This window comes from Pipistrellus hanaki (genome assembly GCF_964339955.1).
Source record: "Pipistrellus hanaki genome assembly, chromosome: 12".
Taxonomy (NCBI): domain Eukaryota; kingdom Metazoa; phylum Chordata; class Mammalia; order Chiroptera; family Vespertilionidae; genus Pipistrellus; species Pipistrellus hanaki.
Genome location: NC_140514.1, coordinates 52974238 through 52994857, shown reverse-complemented (window position 1 = coordinate 52994857; position 20620 = coordinate 52974238). Strand labels below are relative to the sequence as shown.

The window sequence follows — 20620 nt, the reverse complement described above, 5'->3', positions numbered from 1 at the left end:
CTAATACAATGTGGATGAACCTGAAAAATGTTAAGTGAAAGTCACAAACAACCATATACTACCGTGTTTCCCCGAAAATAAGACATCCTCCGAAAATAAGACCTACTTACAGGTTTCCTTCTGAGCGAAATATAAGGCATCCCCCCAAAAATAAGGTCATCCCTAGGCTAAACATGAGAGATCTGGTCCACTGATTCTGAAAAAAAATGGAGTCACAAGAAATTCACCAGGAAATTCAGGAATTGGATTGTTATGATGATGTTCCAGAAAATGATGACATGATTGTCTTTGAATAAGTGAGTAAATTCTTGATACTGTAGGATTCACAGTGTGTCTGGTTTGTGTTGACAACTACCATACTACCGTACCGTATACAGGTAATAAATTTCCTTTATTTTCATTTAACTATAAATGTGTACCATATTCATCTTCATGGAAAAATAAGACATCCCCTGAAAATAAGACCTAGCGCATCTTTGGGAGCAAAAATTAATATAAGACACTCTCTTATTTTCAGGGAAACAGGGTATATTGTATGATTTCATATATTTGAAATGTCCAGAATAGGCAAATATAGTGAGACAGAGAATTAGATTAGTGGTTTCTTGAAGCTCAGAGGTGGGGAGGTTGGGTTGAATGTTGGCTAAAGGATTTTTGTTTTGAATTGATAATAATATTCTAAAATTTATTATGGTCATAAACTCTGAATGCTCTAGCATGGGGCTGTCAGGACACCGGGAATATCAGATTGGGCCTATTTAGGTAATCCAGAATAATCTCCCATCTCACAGTCATCATTTAATCCCTGCTGCAAAGCCCCGTTGGCCATGAGAAGTAACGTGTTCACAGGGTCAGGGAATGAGGATACAGGAGTCTTTGGGGGGCCCGTGTTCTGCCTACTGAAAAGACTGTCACTAATTGTACTGTCACATACTGTACCCCTTCCAACCTGTATCTCAACTAATTAGTGTAGTCAGCTGGAGACTTGCATTTCCATAATCAGATAGATTATTAACATTTAAGATTATCACTGTATGCTAGCATGAAGGATCTAGAATTGTTCATAAAATATAAGGGACAAAATCTCCTAAATGTGCAACAAATAATTAAATTAATCCCTTATTAAGATTAAAGGGGCGACTTGACCTCCCCAGGAAAGTTGATTTAACTGCATTCTGAGTTGGCCGCACCACTAAATTAATTAGCTAATACTTCCGAGAATTTCCCCCATTTGTCCAGGCATTGAAGGGTATTACATCCATTGAGGACAGTTGTTACCGAATGTGGGTGTTTCTCCTATTCTCTGAACACTTCATCGGGAGTCACTGTTCACTGGACAAATACTAGCAGACATGTCTGCCTCATTCTTCAAATCTCAAGAGTAATTGAATTAGGTAAAGAAAAGAATGCGTGACTTCTTCAAGCTGGCTGCCATTATCAGGTACTCCCACAAAGGTGGGGCAGAATTTGCTTTGCCCTTTGGCCTTCATTTCTGTAGCGGCCTCCAAAGTTGTGACATACAAATAAAGAACTGGAAATTGTAGAGTTTTCCCATCCTCAGAAGGCATCCGGGCAAACCTAATGGCATGTCACACCACGTCACAGGGCGATGGGGCTGAGTCTGGGGATCGGCCCTGGCCTGAGCGTGTCCGGCTGACAGGGCTGGGAAGCATGCGCAGGGGAACTCGGCATCCTTACAGAAATGCCCGCGCGCCTGCCCCCTCTGGGTGCCCAGAAGGAGAATGAAAGCCGGGGGTGAGGAAAGCAGCAAGCTCCCTCCCTCCCGGGGTTGCTAGGAAACCTCAGAAACTACCACAGGATGTTTGAACTAAAACTCCATGCTTAGCATTATCTCAAACCAAACATTGAAACCCATTGTAAATTACATTACTTTAACTACTTGGCGCTTTATAGAATACGATTCAGAAGAAAGCGATTGGTGGGGGTGGAAGGCGATGAAGCCAAATCAGATGGTTCCTTTTCCTCTAGGGATTAGCTCACTGTGTGTGTGTGTGTGGGGGGGGGGGGGGGGGGAATCAGAGAATAAGAGAAGATAGTTTTGCATTTCTTGCCTTTTGTAGTTCTAATTGGGCTTGTAGACAGACAAGGAGAGGTCTGAGTGGTCCAGTCCTCAGGGGTCCTAACCGCAGTCTTGAAGTAATGCTCACACAGTATTAGTACTGGTGTGTCCTCCTTCGGCTTAAGGATGCCTGGACTTACTGATGTAAGGTGCGTGGTTTTTCTCATTGTACGTTCCCTACAAATCAGGGTGTGTTTTACAGCTGGTGGCATCTTAGTTCGTTGGCAGCAGTTTTGTTTGCCAGCGGTCCCTGAGATGGGCAGCCTCCTGCACTCTGATGGCACCTTACACTCGGTGGGACACGGTGGTCGCTATGGCGCTCCGTGGAAGGGCTTCCTCCGACACCAGGGAGCGTGGTGATTTCCATCCTCAGCAAAAGGATTTGTACCAACTGGCTTCTCCGCTAAACCTCATTTAGAGGAGCTTTCGGATCCCCACGTACCGGACAGCAGTTTAGGCTTGGGGATTCTGGATTGAAAGATGGAAAAGGAGAAATTCCCATCCGAAGCATTCTTCTAAGAAGCCAGAAGTGGTGTCACCTCTGTGCATGTGACTGCCAGTGACACACTCGAATCACACTGGCGAACCAACAGCAGCAGCTTACCCTCCGAAATGACCCGATTCGGGGTCACAGACAACTTTTGTATACTTCCCCGTTCCTCTAAATTTTCTTTAATGAGTAGATATTATTATATATATTAGGTTAAATACTAAGTGCTACTTAATAAAATGGAATGGTCCTGGAGTTAAGAAGATGATAATAGTAGCAGCCCTTTATTGCTATTTATTATTAAATTGTGTACTTCAAATATGTGCAGCTCGTGTTTTATTGTTTATGCCTCAATAAAGCTGCTTTGTTGTTTTCAAAAACTAATTCATAGTTGAAAAGAGAAAAGAAGCTCAATATCATTAGTCATCAGGGAAATACAAATCAGAACCACATGAGAAACCATTGCACATCCCTTACAATGGCCGTCATAAATTTTATAAAAATTAAAAACAGAAAATAACAAGTGTTTGAGAGGATGTGGAGAAATTGGAACCCTCAGACATTGCTAGTAGGAATGCAAAATGACTCAGCCCCTGTGCAAAACAGTTTGGCGCTTCCTCAAAAAGCTCAACATGGAGTCGCCACATGAACCTGCAGCTCTGCTCTTGGGGACTCAAACAAGGACACATGCATGTGTGTTTTTGGCAGCGCTGCTCACAATAGCCAGAAGGTGGAAACAGCCCAAACGTGCATTAACAGAATGGACCTGTTAATAAAAACGGCTGTGTACACACACAATGCACATTATTCAGCCACAAAAAGGAATGAATTACTGGTACAAGCTACCACGTGGATGAATCTCCACAACAGGTGACATGAAAGAAGCCAGGCACAAAAGGTCACGCCATACATGATCCCACTGCTACAAAATATCCGGAACAGATAAACTCAGGGAGCCAGGACCCCGACTGGGGCGCCAGGGGCTGAGGAGGGGGGCGAGAAGGGGAGACACTGCTTAATGCTGTGGCGTTTTATTTTGAAATGATGGAAATACTTTGTAACTAAAGAGAGTTGGTGGTTGTACAACATTGTGAATGTATTAGATGCCGCTGAATTGTTCACTCTGAAGTGGCTAATTTTGTGTTTTGTGAATTTCACCTCAATAAACAAAACAAAAAGTCTACAATACAAAAGAGAAGTGATTGTGAACTATAGTGCCAGAACTTTTAATGAGCACATTTATGCAAATGTTTTTCATTACAGTAGCTGGTAGAAATTGACCAGGAATATATCTCACATTCAACTTTGATTTTAAAAGTCAAAATGAGAATGTTAATTGGTATTTCTTGTTCTTCTAGGACTCTCAGCTCATTTCCTCTGGACACAGCAATCCAAGTAAGAAAGGCTTCTCTCTGGGCTGTATGAGTGTGTATGTGGTGGTGGTGGAGGGGGGCTGTGAGGGTGAGTAGGGGAGATGTATGCAATAAACATGTGAAAGAATTTCACTATAAACAAAATCAAACGGGGGGAAGAGGGCCATTTGCTCACATGCATTCCAAACGTGTGCGGTCCACGTGACCTTGAGAGCCCCTCTATCTTTCTCAAGGGGAGGAGGCCAAGACATAAATGGTGGTTGTCAAAACAACCGTAGGTTGAAAGAACATTACTCTTTGTGATAGCTGGTTTCTGGTATATGTGGAGGGGAAATGTTTTTAAAAAAACACTAATTAGTTATCTAAATTGAAAGAAAAAGGACGGGCAAAGAGAACCAATCAGAAGCCCTCAAGATTAATGGCCTTAGAAGCCATGGGGAAACCGTGCCCTCTCAGAGACAGGCTGGAGTGTCTAGGAAGGAATTCCTTATTGAAGCCAATGTCACGGCTTCGTTGTCAGAGGATGTTATCATTCCATGAAGTAGTGTTTTCATTCTCTTCTTTGGCCTTACTAATTGTTGTTCGTGTTTTCTTGAGCATGAAGAAATGCAAACGCTATCTCATTCGTGTCATGGACAACATCCACAAAGGCTGGGCTTCCTTCCATCTATGACCAGCCAGTCAGCTGAGAGTCCCCCCTGCCAATTACGAAGCCGTGTTTGAACATGAAAATCACTCTGAGCAAGCAGACGTGTCTTTGAACTGAGGCTCACTCACTGAGCATCTGTGAGGGCAGAAGGGCTGGGAGAAAAGACAAGAGGACAGATGTGTTCGGAGGCCCCGCCTTCTCCTGCACAGCTGGAGAAAGGTCAGGGTAGGGCAACGGTGGCATAATGATGCACAGGCAATCCCACTTCATCATCTCACCCTTGCCTGGAATTTGCTGTGAGCACAAGCCAGCAAAGGGGAGAGATGCCAAGGGACTTGAAACCTAAAGAACATCCTTAATTCGGTAGTAGGAAAAGGAATCAGGAGAAATGCCTGGTTAAGTCCATGAGGTGTGTAGGCGTCAGCATCACGTGCCAAAGACTAGAGCAGTGGTTCTCAACCTTCCTAATGCCGAGGCCCTTTAATACAGTTCCTCATGTTGTGGTGACCTCCAACCATAAAATTACTTTACTTCATAAATGTAATTTTGCTACTGTTATGAGTCACAATGTAAATATCTGGGTCGCAGCATTAAAAGAGAACCACTGGACTAGAATATACAGAAAAAGTGCTATTACTTTCCTCAGCATGTCCCTCCATTTGAATTTAAACAGTTCAGGGCAGAGGGAGGATACCAGAGGTGAATAAAAGGACCTTCGCTCAGCTTGAAGCTTTTGACATAAAGAACAAAGGAAGAGGTACTGAGTCTCTTCCACATGCCCGCCCCTGGACACACGCTACCTCACTGAATCCTGACAGTACGTGGATGGCGGTCCCCATTTTGCACATGATGAAATGAGATTCTGAGGTTAATAACCAGCCTTGTTTATAGTGGCTGGAAAAGAAATGGCAAAGAGGGTTTGAATGCAGGGATGTCTGCCCCAAAGACAACTGAATTTCCCACCTCTTACCTTGAACCCAAAAAGGTTGCTTCTGATGGCTCAGTGTGAGGCTGGATTCCTATGATAGCTGTATATATACTGTGGTTTTGTGTGCATCTGGCATGTGGTTACAGCATGCCCTGACAGTGACCTGCTAATGCTGCATTTGGCTTATGAAAAAGCAGACCCTCGTCTGTGGAATGTGAGGTGGCACCTGCCGTGTGCAGTATGAAACGCGCTGGCACTCCATCGCCCAGGGGAATCTCTGACTGGCTTTCCCTTTTCTTGGAGTAGGGAGCTTATTATTTTGTATTTTTAAAATAAATCCTCTCCTAAAGCCAAGCACATCTATCTACAGATATCACTGTTTAAAAATCTGAGCATTCACCTGGATTATAGCACATGGAAGCTTTAGGAGAACTGGTCTCACCAGCATGTCTCTGCTGCTTCTTGTATCTGGTTTGGAATCCTTACAGTTTTTGGAATTGTGACTTTAGTAAGTATGTAGAAAATAAAAAAGCACTGAGCTTTAGGGAAAGCAAACACGAAATGTGTGTGTGGATTGATGAGCTAACCGTCACCACTTCAGCTCAGTGCTGCTTTTCTTCTTTGAAGTTGGAGGTTTGTATGATATAGATGCCAGGAGAGAAGAGTATGTTAATTGAACAGAAAAATATTTTTAATCCAGATCTTTTAAAGGATACTTTAGTCAGTTTACTAAATTATTGGTTAATTTTAGAAAATAGAAGCTTATTAAGCATTGAGAAACTTAAATATTAAAGAAGAGTTGACCTATGTCTACATTTTACTAAAGTCTGGAGTGGCCCTGTTCAAGTGGCAGTCTGAGCATGACTCCAGAATCTCTGTTTAAATTACCAGAACTTCGTCACAATGGATATAAATCTGTAACAGCGCTGAGGACAGAAAGGGGTGCATCAACAAGCCAGATATTCAGTTGAGTTCCTGGAAAACAGAGAGTAGACAGGACCCTCCTATGAAGTAACCCTGGGCAATGAAGGTCTTAATGAAACAAACAGGAACCAGCTCTAGCGGTGCTGGGAATGTCCTTGGGACTCCATGACAGACCCCAGGTTTCTGCTCAGTCTCACAGGGAACAGGCCTGGCGCTCAGAGAGCGGTAGGGACCGGGGCTCTTCTTCCACCCATAGCCCATCCAGCCATCCTAGCTGGTTCTCATACATAGATTTCCATCTGGATTCACTCCCAAAAACAAACAAAACAACAAAATATCAAATAACACGATAACATTTGCTAAGAAAAGAACAGTTGACCAGAAGCTCTAGTTGGGAGCTGATACCTAAGAGAAGTGTATAGATTCTGAGGTAATACCAGGCTCTAAAAAAAGACATATATGAGTGGTGGAAGAAGAGTTAGCTTTTTTCAAGATTAAAATAAACAAAAATGCTACACACCCAGAGTACAGTACTTCTCTCTTGGTGTGGAGCAGGATGAGAGGATCAGGGCTGTCAGCTTGTCTTGAGGTCTCTCTTCTCCGAACCCTGAATAAAGTCTCCAGTGAACATACCCTTCCATTTACAAAGAGCTCAAAGCAGCATTTCCTGCCAGGGATATGTGTGTGAGGAAAACAGATCAATATACGACTGCAGGAAACCCCCATCAGTTACCTTTGTAAACCAACCTGCTATCGTTCAAAGCATGAATGTGTCACCAATAAGTACCAAAGAGGACTGACTCCAGAGGAAATTCACTTAATTCAAGAAACAGAAGAAAAAAATGTGAAGTATAATTACAGCCTTCAGAAACATTTGAAATTACTGTATTAAATAAAAGGAGAGAATAGATTGGTATGAAAAAGAAGCAGTTACAGAACAAATGAGCACTTGAGAATTAAAAATATGGTTCACAAAATTTAATAGAAATGATTTGTAATAGTGGAAGTCTAGGATTTGTAATATAAGGTTGAAAACATCTTTTTTTGAACATAAAACAAAAGACAGATGGAAAATTTGAAAGGAAGTTCAGATACATGGAAGATTAATTGGGGTGGCAAGGTCAACATCCAGCTAATAGGAATACCAGAAAAAGAAAACAAAGTGGAGAAGAATAAGTAATAATAGAACTATAATTCCGAGGGAAATGAGTTACTCCATATCACAAGCACTATATACCGTGGAGCAGGAGACCATGAACAAGAGTTAGGAGGACAGCAGATGCAGAGAATTAGACCCATAAGGTCTTCAGATATTGGGATTACCCAACCCAAATCTAAAATAAGAGTGCTTGCTTCAATTTCCAGAATGGGATGTTTGAGAATGTGGTTAAGAATAAGAAGATTTTAAGAAGTACAAATCAGACCTCTAGAAATGAAAAAATGATAACAAATAAAAATTTTCTCATTCAGGTTGAACAGCAGATTAGATACAGCTAAAAACATTAATGTATTGGGAAATTGAATTTAAGAAATTATCTAGTGTGCCGCCTAGAGAAAAATGGAAATTAAGAAATGTGTGGGATATTCCCTGGCTGGTGTGACTCCGTTGGTTGAGTATTGTCCTGTGCACCACACTACAAGGTCACCGGCTCGATTCCTGGTAAGGGCACATGCCCAGTTTGTGGGTTCGATCCCTGGATGGGATGTATACCGATTGATATCTCTCTCTCTCCGTCTCTCTTCCTCTTTCTCTAAAATCAATGAAAATATATTTAGAAAAAAGGAAATGTGCGAGATAAAGTAAGAAAGTCTGGCATATATTTAAGTAGGATTTCAGAAGGAGATGAGGGAACAGAGGAAATATTAAGGAAGATAATGGCTGAAAAAATTAGAATTGAATTCACTAACCCACAAATTCTAAAAACCTCATGCATATTAAGCAGTAAAAATAAAGGCCACACTAGACACATTATAGTTCATCTGCAAACCACGTAGATAAGGAAACAATTCTTAAACTGCCCTTTAATTCGTCAGAGAAGCAACAATTCAACTTCCAGGTGACTTCTTTCTCAACAGTGATAGGAGACAGTGCAATTACAACTTCTCTTTTGTGTATCTGGAAATTGACAAGGTGATTCTCAAATTTCTCTGATAGAACAAAGGCCCAAAAATAGCTCAGACACTCCCAGAGAACAACAAGGTGGAGTTGGAGCCTTGCCTTGCCGTATTAAAAATATATAAATGTTTTAAGCTAAGTATCACAGACAGTAATAGACAAATTGACAATGAAAGAGAATATGGGTCATAGAAACAGGCCCACATATATACAAAAATTAGATTCATCAGAGAGCTTATAATGTAATCAATGGAGAAAGAATGAGCTTTTTAATTGGTTACCAGAAAAATGAAATTACCTTATGTCATATAAAAAAAAACAACTCCTGGTATTTGTAGAAGATCTAAATGTGATCAGTTTAGTTATACACTTTCCAAAGACAATATAAAACATATTTTGATGTACTTCTTAAATAAAAACAACAAATTATTAAATATAGGAAAATATTGATATATTCGAGTAAATTAAAATTGAGAACTTATCATGCACAGATACCAGAAAAAAAGTAAAAGACTCACACTGGGAAAAGTTACTAGAGAATAGGAGAGAGAGAGAGAGAGAGAGAGAGAGAGAGAGAGAGAGAGAGAGAGAGGGAGAGGGAGAGAGAGAGAGAGAGACAGTGACAGAAGACTTGGATCAAGACAATGAAGTGCTTCTATGAGCTAAAAAAGTTACTAAATTTTTTTTTTTTTTTTTGAGAAATGAGAAAGAATGTCACAGAAGAGCAAGCACAAAATATTTCTTCCACATTGGTACTCAGAGAAATGCAGATACTACACTGAAATTTCACTTTATATTATTAAATGAAAAGAAACATTCTTTAATGTTTGACCGTAAGTTAACTTGGAACCAATTCAGCATTCCCTGGTAAGGCTGGGCGTGTGAAAGCCCAGGGCCCACAGCTTAATCCGTATCATGTCTCGGCTTACGGATTAAGCTGCGGCCTGATGGAGTTAAGAATGAGACTCCCCGGGACCTCAATGCCAGGAGCGCAGCCTTCACTCAGGCTCAGTGGCCTTCCCTTCCCCACAGGCCCAGTCCCCCTTCTTCACTGACTAATGTTTATATTGTTGCAGTATTTAAACTTCTGTTATTGGTTTATAATTTTTCTAATTGGCCTATAGGACATTCTAAAAATTAAGTTATTAATTAAGTTAAGATGCAGAAGGATGCCTCATTAATAATCACTGAACAGAATATAAATATTTTAAGTCTCGGCTTGTAGATGGAAGGTTTAGCTGTGTAAGTGGTGAAGGGAGGTCAGGTGGGAGGAATGAGTGGGGGAATTTCCTCATTGTGCCTAGTTTAAGAGGAAAGATACTGTCAGAAGTTGATTAATCAAGAAATGGATGATTAAATGTCTTGAACGGGTGAAGGGCTCACAGGACGAAAACCAGAAGCAAGCAACGGAGTCACGTTTTCCCTGCTGGTCAGTTGTTTTGCCATGTGCATGGGTTCCTTTTATTATAAAGAAGAGATGTAGTACATCAAACCTCACCTGTGCAGCAGAATCCAGCCTGGCACAACCTGTATTTCTCCCTGTTCAGACATCCTTAGTCCCTCTCCTGGCGGGGTGATGGAGACTCCAGCCATGCAGTCACCCTAAGCGTCTGAAGGGCACAAATTCGGTATTTTTTCTTTTGTGACCGATTGGAGTCATCAAATTGTTTAGTATTGAAATTGTACATTCAACTCCATGGTGAGTGTACCTACCCTCTCTCCCCTGTAGTGTGGGGGTCTGTTCTCAGACAGAAGACAGACGCTGAGTGTGCAGTGTGTCAGGGACTGTGCGAGGCGCAGGGAGACCCTGCGAAGCGTCAGGGTGAAAGTACACATATATGTACTGTACATATGTTCCTACTTATGATTTACTTGTGTGTACATGTGTCTGTGTGTGTGTGTGTGTGTGTGTGTGTGTGTGTGTCTGTGTCTGTGTGTGTGTGCTCTTGCAGTGGCTCACTTTCCCCCTCTTCCTCTCTGTAATTGTATTTCCATGTGCTAAATGACCACCCTGCGCCCAGGCCAACCTCTCCTGTCCATCTCCTTAATGACCCGTGCAGGTCCCTCCCAGAGAAGCCCGCGGGGCATCCGTCATGAAAAGGTGACAGAGCCAGGATGGCCCCATCCTCTTCGGTCGCTGCACGGAAACATCTATCTGTCGTGCGTCATTCTCCCCTGGGTCATGAGGAAGAAGGGATGGCCCTTAATGACGTACGCACTTAAACATTTCAAGGAAACTTCAGATAATTGCATCACCTACAATTGCAAGTTGTTGGGAGAATCTGTTTCGTTCTTTCTGGAGGACCAAAATAATTTGGATCCCTTTCTCCCTCCTGCACCTCCTCTTCCCCGGAAGCCCATTCCTCGTTGGCACTGGCGGTGCTGCGAGCACTCCCTCCCAGGCTGTTCCTAAATCTCTCCTTGGCCCCTGGGGTCCTCGCTGCCGGCCAGAACCCCCTCTCTTGTCCCTGTCGCCCCAGCGCTGGTCCAGCCCGACTCCCAGCCCAGGCCCCACAGGCAGAGGCCTGTGTCCTCTCCATTTGCAGGTTCTTTGGCAGAATTGTTGGCCAAGGAAAAACATTTACTCAAACATCCAAACAGTGTCTCCATTGAGAGTCTTTGTTTCCTGTTTTCTTGACATAAGTTGTTTGGAAATGTTTGCTATTTCTGGCTGCTGCCTGGCTGTTTCACTCTGTTGTGATTGTATTCAGTGTGGCTAAGGGCAGTGCCAGGCTGGGGAAAGCAACAAATTCCTCCAGGTAAAGAGCGGGGCATCAATATGGGGACGGAAACCTCCATGTAGCTTTGTCTCACTAGCGCAGGTATAACTATTTAGGGTTCTGGCAGGAATTGTCGCCACTGCGTGGAAGAATGACTCTGGAAAGGACTAAAGGCTGTTTTCCAGTTCTCAAACCGGTTGATGAGGCCTCACGTGTCTGAGTGCACCACAGGCGTGGCCTGGAGGACGGACGTGACAGTACGAACTCCAGAGCTACTTCATTGATTCGCTGCCTCTACTTGCACTTCAGCGTGGTTTCCTATGTGGGGAGGCCCATTAACCAGCGTTTGTTACCCAGGCAGTGAAATCAATGATTGGCTTTCTGATGAATGGCTGTCCCTCGTAGCTGTACCTGTGCCCAGTTACCTCTGTTATATCTAAGATAGACATGTGAACCACATCTGCTGGTCTTTCTCTCACAGCTTTGATTCCTAAAAAGAGAAAGAAGAAATGATCAAGTTTGCTTTGAGATTCAGTTTGGACAATATCTTCCGAATGTCATCATCATGCAGTTTAGGGAGACCGTCCTGACAAAAGGGGCCTGCACATACGTAGGCCTGGGCCCTCAAAGAGCACACCAGGGATTCTGCAGACTCAGATGACAAAGCAAAGCAGCTGCCACCATCAGGCCCATTTCCTAGGTCCCACAGCCTTGCCTGGGGTTTATTAAACTATTAGAGGCCCATTGCACGAAGATTTGTGCAAGCATGAGCCTTCCTTCCCCTGGCTGCTGGCACTGCCCTCGCTCTGGCCGGAGCCGCCTTTCTGCCTTCCCACGCTGCCCAGAGGCCCAGGGCTGCTGGGGTGGTGCAGAACACCTGCATCGTCGCCATGGCAATGATGCAAGCATCCTGCCCCGCCCCCAGCTGCTCAGCGCCTGCATATGCAAATTAACCCAATATCTTTGTTGGGTAAATTTGCATACTCACTCCTGATTGGCTGGTGGCTGTCACGAAGATATGGTCAATTGGCATGTTACTCTTTTATTAGTGTAGATTAGGACAGCACAACCATCGTAACACAGCCAACCCACATTGGCAATCAAGACCCTTGCTCCTTCATCCCCAAAAGGGAGCACCTTACAGCATGAGGGCACGTAATTCAAACTCCCAGTATTCAAGGATCTAAGAGTTACAGTATCTTTGCAAGAGGAATTTGCCCTTTAAAACTACAAAAAGTGAACTGGTTCCAGTCTCTCTTAATTAAATCCTAGATGACCACAGTGAAACTTTTCTTTTTTACCTAACCTGTCAGGAGGGATTTCTGGTTTACATTTTATTCTGTATTAACTGGGGAGGGTGGGGGCAAAACCTAAGCCAGGGCTTTTGGTGGGGGGTAATTCTTGGGGACCTGGTAACCTAGGATACAACCTCAGTGAAATTCTCCTCCGAGTTCTGGCACAGCCAGACCTGGTTCGGCTCATGTTAGCCAAAGGGATCGAAGTTCAGCATGCCTTCATGTAGGATGCTAATGGGGTTTATTTCCTTAAATGTTCTGTAAAGTGGCGTGGAAGGAAACAGGTTTCGGCTATAAGATACTCATCTCCTGGCGAGGTTTCCACTCTGAGCCTCTGGTTGTTTACAAACAGCTCCTTAGTGCCTGCTCACAGATCCGTGCCCAGGCAGTGGTATTACAGAGAAGAAATTCTCTGCAAATCTGGTTCTCAGACATAAAAAGGTGTTTGAAAAGCCTCCTGCTGCACATTTTTGAAAATGGTTATAGGAAATAGGAACATTCAAATGTATGTAATCTCTCTTAAATGTTGAAGACTGTGATACTCACATGTTGGTTTTTTTTCTGCTTCCTTTTTAAGAGAAAGGTGATGCTGAGCCCGAGAGTCCAGACAATGGCACCTCGAATACATCGTAAGTCTTTCCTCTTTCTGTTCGTGATGGCGGTTCTTTCATACGAAACAGTTCAAGTGTCGCGTAGCTGTAATAATAATAACGGGAGGAGGGCCAGTTCTCCTTCTCCTGATGATGGCTTTTTAAATGCTCCGAGTGCACACGCATTTGGAGGTCTTTCTCGTGCTTTAATACAAAAAGAATAATATCGAAAACACAAGTGCTCCTCTTCGGAAAGTCCAAGTATAAGGAGATGGGAGGGCACATACTGGTGCAGAGGAGCTGGCAGCCTTTTAGAATGTGTTTGAGACTTCCATCGTCACTGTGGTAAATAACGTAAAACTTGGCTCACCTTCGGGAGGCATTGTCCCGCACACCTGTGAGGCACTGATATCATTCAAAACGCCTGCTGCCTGCACCCTCCCCTCGGAACTTTGTGAAAAATATAAGGCCAGATGCCTCTGGAATCTCATGAGTTTGCTGATGTTGTTGAATGAACAAAAGCATTTTTTTAAGATAAGAAAAGGCCCTTAGAAAGCGCCTGTTCCTTACTTTGCATGTTGCTTTTTCCTCTTGATGCTCAAGGAACCCAAAAGTTTTAATGATTAATTTGATACCAAATTTATATACCGAAGTTTAAATGAAATAATTCAGAAGCTAACAAATTATTCTAGGAATCACATTTGCCCTTTGAAAATCTTTATTAGAACTCTGAGGGGGTAACTCAGCTTTCTTATTCCTGTATGGTTTGTGAATTCGTCTTTATGTGGGCCAGCACTCTTATTACTAAGCGTTTAAAATGCTTCTCAGTAGAAATCACAGTTTGTGATATAATTTATTGAGTGTCTCAGTTTGTCTAAGATCTGTTTCTCAGTCTATAAAAATCCTTCAGCTTCCCTTAAGCATAGGATGGCTATATATTTCATAAAGGATGTGATTATATGTGGTCTTCCTTATGATGCTACACTAAAAGTTCTAAACAGCTCCATTGCTATGATTTCTGATGATATAATAAATTGATTAGTTTTAAGTGGTTAAAATATCACTAACTTTAAAATTTTTATGCTGCAAAATATAATGGGGGAAGGGTTTTAATGCCATCTGGAGGCATTCTAGAGAACTGAGAAGGGCAGAATCGTTAAAAAATTTGGTTCTTTTTAATAACATTTGAAACTGGATATGAATTTACACAACTAGAATGTAAGCGATTTGGGAGTAAGTAGCATTTTTTATAAATAATTTTATAAAAGTGGTAATTATTACAGAGACAACTTTTTTAATTTCTTGTTTTTAAAAAATCATTTAAGAAACAAAATATATTGGAAAACTGCTAACATCCTACATTTAATTTTACAAAATGTTAAATCTCATTCAGTAGACACCAGTTTTGTTAATGCAGTTTGATGTACTGTGGAAGTTCTTCTTCTTTTATGCATTTCTAAAAAATTCTATTCTCTAAGGGAATTGGTTGTCTGGGCTGTCCTGTTAAATTCTGTTATTTCTGGCGATCTGAGAACAGGAACGCTGGGAGCATCACCCCACATTCCTCTCTCCTCAAGCAAAGAGGTGCTCAGCCATCCGCCTCACCACCTCGTGAACTAGGAGTAGCAGAACTAAGCGGGGGTTGCAGGATCCTGGTAAAAGGGAGGACTCTGACCGTGAGCCCTGGAGGAGCTCGCCCCCCGGAGTTCTGTAGGAATTAGGCCAGAGGAGCAGCGTGTGTGTGATCGAAGGCTCAGCATGGTACAGTCCCTGTCGGTACTTGTCCGAGCTTTATTTAGGTGGCAGGGACAATATCCTTACTTTGTCTAGAACAAGCATGTCAAACTCTCAGCCCACAGGCCACATGCAGCCCACGATATAATGGTATGTTAAATAAAAATTTCATAACTTAATGTTTTACAGTATCCTGTTATTTATACATAATTATTAATAATGAACTACAACATTTGCTAATGACTGATTACTATAATCATGTTGCATTCATTTCCCTTACGTACCTTGCACTCAGGTACACCATTTCTCTCCACTAATACTGGCAGCAAATATTTCAGTAGCCGATGGCCACATCATTAGTCTTGAACTAACTTGTTTGGTGTGCGCAACAGGAAATATTTCACTTTTGGAAAACAAAAAAAATAGATTCATTTGTGTTATGATTATTTATTTGTGAAGTTATTCAGTGTCTGGTAAGTTAATGTTCAAGAAAAATATTAATTTTTATTAAAATGTCCTATTATTTTATGTTAACGATGACTCATTTATTTCAGCCCTTTTTATTCAGCATGTCTCTATCAAAATTTATATTGAAAATTGAAGCTTTTGTTTTTTAGTGACCCACATAAACTTACCCCTTGTTTATTTGGCCCATGTTAGCCTTTGAGTTTGACATGCTTGGTCTAGAAGGCTCAGAAAAGCCATTCAATTTAAGAAAAAAATAATAGGTCCCACATTTTTGGATATTTTGCTTTTTTGCCCATTAACCATACTGAGGAGTCCGTGGATCTTAGGAGACAAAGTAAAGCCATGAGTCAGAATCCAGTAGAAAAACTGGGTCAGACTATTTGTTAAGTGGTAAGTGTATTATTTTGCTGGGGCTGCTAAGGCACAAAGTACAACAGACTTTGTACTTTGAGGGCCTTAAGCAACAAAAGTGTATAATCCTGTGGTTCTGGAGGCTGGACGTCCAAGATTGGTTTCCTCTGAGAGAAGGACGTGTCCAGGCCTATTGACAAGTTCTGCAGGTGGACACCTCCTTCCTGTGTCTCTTCTCATTACCTTCCCTCTAAGCATGTCTTTGTGTCCGTTTCCCCTTTTTATAATAATACCTGGTATCTTGGATTAGGGCCCACCTTAAAGGTCTTGTTTAATTAATTATCCCTGTAAAGCTCCTATCTCCCAGTAGTCTCATTTTGAGAGGTTAGGACTTCAGTATGAATTGGGCGGGGGGGGAGGGTGTCATGCAGCACGCTGGGAGGGTGGGTTGAGGGTGGGAGGGAGCATTCAACTCCTAACATTAAAGGTCACAGTAATCAGAATGATTCTGACACCAGGTTGGCAGAAGCAGATGCACAGATGCCAGGAGATAGAACAAGGGGGGAGAATCTCAATAAAACAGACCAGAAATGATGAGCTCATGGGAGCAGAGGGTAGAAGCAGAGCAAAGAAAACGGCAGACAACACACACTGGGCATGAGGAAGGACACCATTTTCACACCTGTGATCCTGTGAGAGAGACGTGGCTTCAGTAATGCCTGTATATCCTTCTGTCTGTGAAACTCCATGACCCTGGGAGTCACTTAAAACCATCCTATGGATGTAAACTGAAGTATAAAGTTGGGAGCCTCCAGACAGAGAGCTAATTTCCTAGAAAGGAATCTTTCCTCCCTGGAGATGAAATCAGCAGGAAATCCATCATGTTAAGTTTTAGGCAGTCATTGCCTGATAGGACAGAGTAGCTGAGGAACACCCAAAGATCCCTGCAGGCGATATTATTCAACGACACTATGAGTATTCATAAAGATGAAATCTGTAGTTTATGCTTAACAAACACAAAACACCAAAAGTTACAGTCTCTGTCATGTACCAGTAATGATAATGATTGGAGACCTTATTTAGGATTAATTCTCCTGCAGAGAATTAACTATTAAAAAATCTGGGACAAAATATTTTTTAAACTTCTAGAAAACAGAAAATGTTGGGCATTTGGTCCTTGAAAGAAGAAAACTGGATGGGTGAGATCCGCGTTTATACAGCTTCTCCCCTAAGAGTACTCCCCGATCCACAGAGAACAACACGAGCTCAAGGAGAAAGCATTATTGGCATGCAGTGTCGGAAGATCAGCACTGCCAGAGTGGCAAGACAATGTCAAAGGAATGAGAAGGCTGACAGAACATGTTTGCCAAGGACACATCTGATCAAGGACTGACATCCAAAGCAAAGAATGTTTAAAACTCAACAGTAAGAAAACAACCCAAAAGTGGCCAAAGAAAGTCCCAGACACATCACCAAGGAAGAACTGCGGATGGTGAATAATCACATGGAAAGTTGCTCCACATCGTATGTTATCAGGGAAATGCCAGTTAGAGCAGTGATATGCCTCTATTACAATCGCCAGAACATAGACAACTCCAAATGCTGTGGGGACGTGGAGCTACAGGAACTCTCAACATAGCTGGAGGGAATTCAAAATGTTAAGGCCACTTTGGAAAACAGTTTGGTGGTTTCTTACAAAACTAAACATACTCTCGCCATACAATCCAGCCATTATGCTCCTTGGTATATACTCTTAGGGTAAAGCTGCTGAAAACTTACATACACACACAAAATTTACCTCCCTTTAAAAAAAAAAAAGAATAAAAAACAAATTTACAGAAAGGGTATATATTTATGTGGCAGCTTTTCTTCCCTATCCTATATAATAAAGAAGTAATATGCAAATTGACCATCATGCCCTCGCACAAGATGGCCACCCCCATGTGGTCACAAGATGGCCATCAGGGGAAGACAATTGTGGGCAATCAGGCCAGCAAGTGAGGGCAGTTAGGGGTAACCAGGCTAGCAAAGGAGGGCAGTTGGGGGCAACCAGGGAACGGCATTTGGGGGTGACTGCGCCAACAGGGAAAGGCAGTTGGAGGCAATTGAGCCAGGAGGGGAGCAGTTAGGCATTGATCAGGCTCATAGGGGAGTGGTTAGGGTTGATCAGGCTGGCAGGCAGGCGAGTGGATTGTGAGGGGGATGTCCAACTGTCAGCAGTTGGACATTCCTTGAGAGATCCCAGGTTGGAGAGCGTGCGGGCTGGGCTGAGGGACATTCTCACACCCCTCCACCCCAGTGCATGAATTCGTGCACCGGGCCTCTAGTAATAATAATAATTAACATGTTTTGAGTCATTACATTGTCCAGGTACTAGTCTTAACATTGGACATGTTTTATTCTTACCAAAAAAAAAACTTATTTTAGAGGCAAATAGGCTAATTAAGGTTCCTGCTTTATATAACTTCAAGTGGCAAAGGCAAAATTCAAATCCAAAATCCAAACCCTGGAAGCCAAGCTCTTAACCAGTGTCCCATTCTGCTGGCATCTCACAGTGCTTAGATAGTTTTTCTAGAGATGATAATCATTCCAGGAAATCACTCCAAGTAAGACCCTTAGAGGGAGGGTAGACGGAGATTCTGCTAGAAAGTCATCTGTGCCAGAAAAGCTCTAGAAATAATTAGCAAAAGGGGGTTTCCAAAATACTATGAAGGCCACAGTTTGGCGGGGTCACCATGCTTGCTCAATCCAGATTTTCCTGCCAACAATGAATTCACTCTCGAGTCAGAGGTCCACAGCACAGGCTTGTAGAAAAGGCCTGAGTGAGGCTCCTTCTACGTTTTCAGAGGACCCTCAGTGGAGCAAAGTGACTGAGACCTTAAAGAACAAATGAAGATTTGAAATGATCTTCATAAACAAATGGGATTAAACAAAGTATTCAATGCCTAGGAGGAAACATAAATAAAATGAGGCGGAGAGGAAATGTTTCATCAGAGGTACACATTGTACAGTAAAAGACTTGGAAATTATTATAAGCTCAAACTGAATCAGTGACCTGTGAAGTGTTTTGTCTCCAAAGTTAATGCATTTGTTGGAATTAATCTATAGAAAGTGCCCATTATCTAGTAGACATTCAGTAAATAGTTATTATTTCTATCATAACCAGATTCATCACTTATAAAAGATAGAAATCAACCTTGCCTTGGCAGTTAGTAGTGAACAGAGCTTATGAGAATTTTAATCTCTTATTTTTTTAAAAAAAGTGGAAAACTTAGAAAGGGTTAAGAGTGATAGAAACAAAAGTTGATATAGGTCTTCTAGTGAGCGGTGAGGAGGAAAGGCTGAATGATCAGTTTATTCTGAAGATGCCAACTTCAATGGGCACTTCTCCACGCCTTCTGATGATGGGGCCAAGGCCAGGGGCGCGGGTACTGCCTCTCCCAGGGAAGAAGGCACGGCCTGGAGGCAGCTAAGGAATCCGCCTCCACCACTGACATCTGTTTTAAAATATCTGGAAGACCTGGGTGTCGTCTGATGGTGAGCAGACTGGGCCAAGATGATGTCCAGAGCCCCTTTCCAGGTGTGTCACGTGCAATTCTGTGAGTAGTTTACAAAGACGAAAGGTGAAATATGTTCATGTCAATGAAAAGAGTTTGTCTTCATCAGTCGAGGCTACTGTGAAAACCACAGCAACCTGGGTAGCTTGTAAACAGAATTTGATTCCTCGCAGCCTGGAGGCTGGGAATCTAGGATCAAGGCTCCGGCAGCTCCATTCTGGCGATGGCCCGCTTCCCGGTTGGTCTTCTCATCGTGTCCACACGTGGCAGAGAGCAGAGGGAGCGGCAGTCAGCTCTCCTGTCTCTTCTTCTAAGAGCATTAACCCCGTTCCCGAGGGCTCCACCCTCATTACCTAACCCCCTCCCAGGGTCACCTCCTGATGCCATCACATTGGGGGTTTGAGTTTCAATTTGGGAATTTTGGAGGAAGTCAACAGTATTCACAGTTCACAACAGTATTCATTAAAAAGATGCCCATTATGGAGCTGTCTTATAAAAGGTAAAATAAGAAGGAGAATATTCAGAGGAACAATTATGTGCTAAACATGTAAAGGAATGTATTACTTATGCATGTGCTTTTACTAATAAGCTTCCACAAACTGATCTGGAAGTTGAGAGATCTACATTCTTTTGAGAACTATTACCAAAAGATGTTCTTTTTTCCAGAGGAACTTGAAACCTTCCTGATGTTTATTTTGGCCGTAGCAACCCGAGTTTAAAATGATGAACTGCGGCTGCTCCTTTATTTACGAGCGCTCTGTCCCCAGAGGCTCCCTTCCATATCTGTTTAAGTGATTTGCCAGGATCCTGTCTGCTAGGAAAGTGAGAAGCCTAGTGTGCAGCCTTTGCCTAGAAAAACTCTGCCAGGTCCTGTGTCTGCAATCTTAGACGCCGAGCATGAAAAGGGGCATTGCGTCTGATGAGCAAACTGGGCTGAAGGCCTCGGAGAGGCAGGAAGCCCTGGGCCAGCACTCGGGTGCCATGCGTGCAGGTGCAGCTGGCAGAGCGGGGAGGAGGTTTTGTCAGTCTTACCTGAGGGAAACTAGACACGAAGATATTGCTTTACTCTCAGATCAAAACCCTAAGCAAGCCCAAGAATGTGTAGGAATTATGCCATCACAGAACAAGGCTGCACACCTTAGCTCCCAAGTCCTTACACCAGACTGGAAGGCCCATGGTCTGGGGGGAAGGAGGGGGACATCTGGCCCCTGGCCCCTCCCGTTCCCCGGAGAGTCACGCTTTTCTCTGCTCTGTGCATGGGGCTCCGTCACACCCTACCTCCCCTCAGGATGTTGTCTAGATCAGGATTTCTCAAACTTGTGCTTTGTAACTTAATGTTTTGTGA

The 20620-nt window shown here is 42.7% G+C and overlaps 1 protein-coding gene across 5 annotated transcripts in view; it reads left to right on the top strand.

Annotated features, from left to right (window-relative positions):
• The window catches only part of AFF3 (ALF transcription elongation factor 3), a 464310-nt gene that overhangs the window by 314501 nt on the left and 129189 nt on the right, over positions 1–20620 (top strand). For all 5 annotated transcript variants that reach the window (XM_084900321.1, XM_084900320.1, XM_084900323.1 and 2 more), the window contains 2 exons: positions 3929–3965; positions 13153–13204. In XM_084900321.1, the coding sequence (XP_084756447.1) occupies positions 3929–3965; positions 13153–13204 (89 nt within the window). The remainder of the gene's footprint in view (positions 1–3928; positions 3966–13152; positions 13205–20620) is intronic.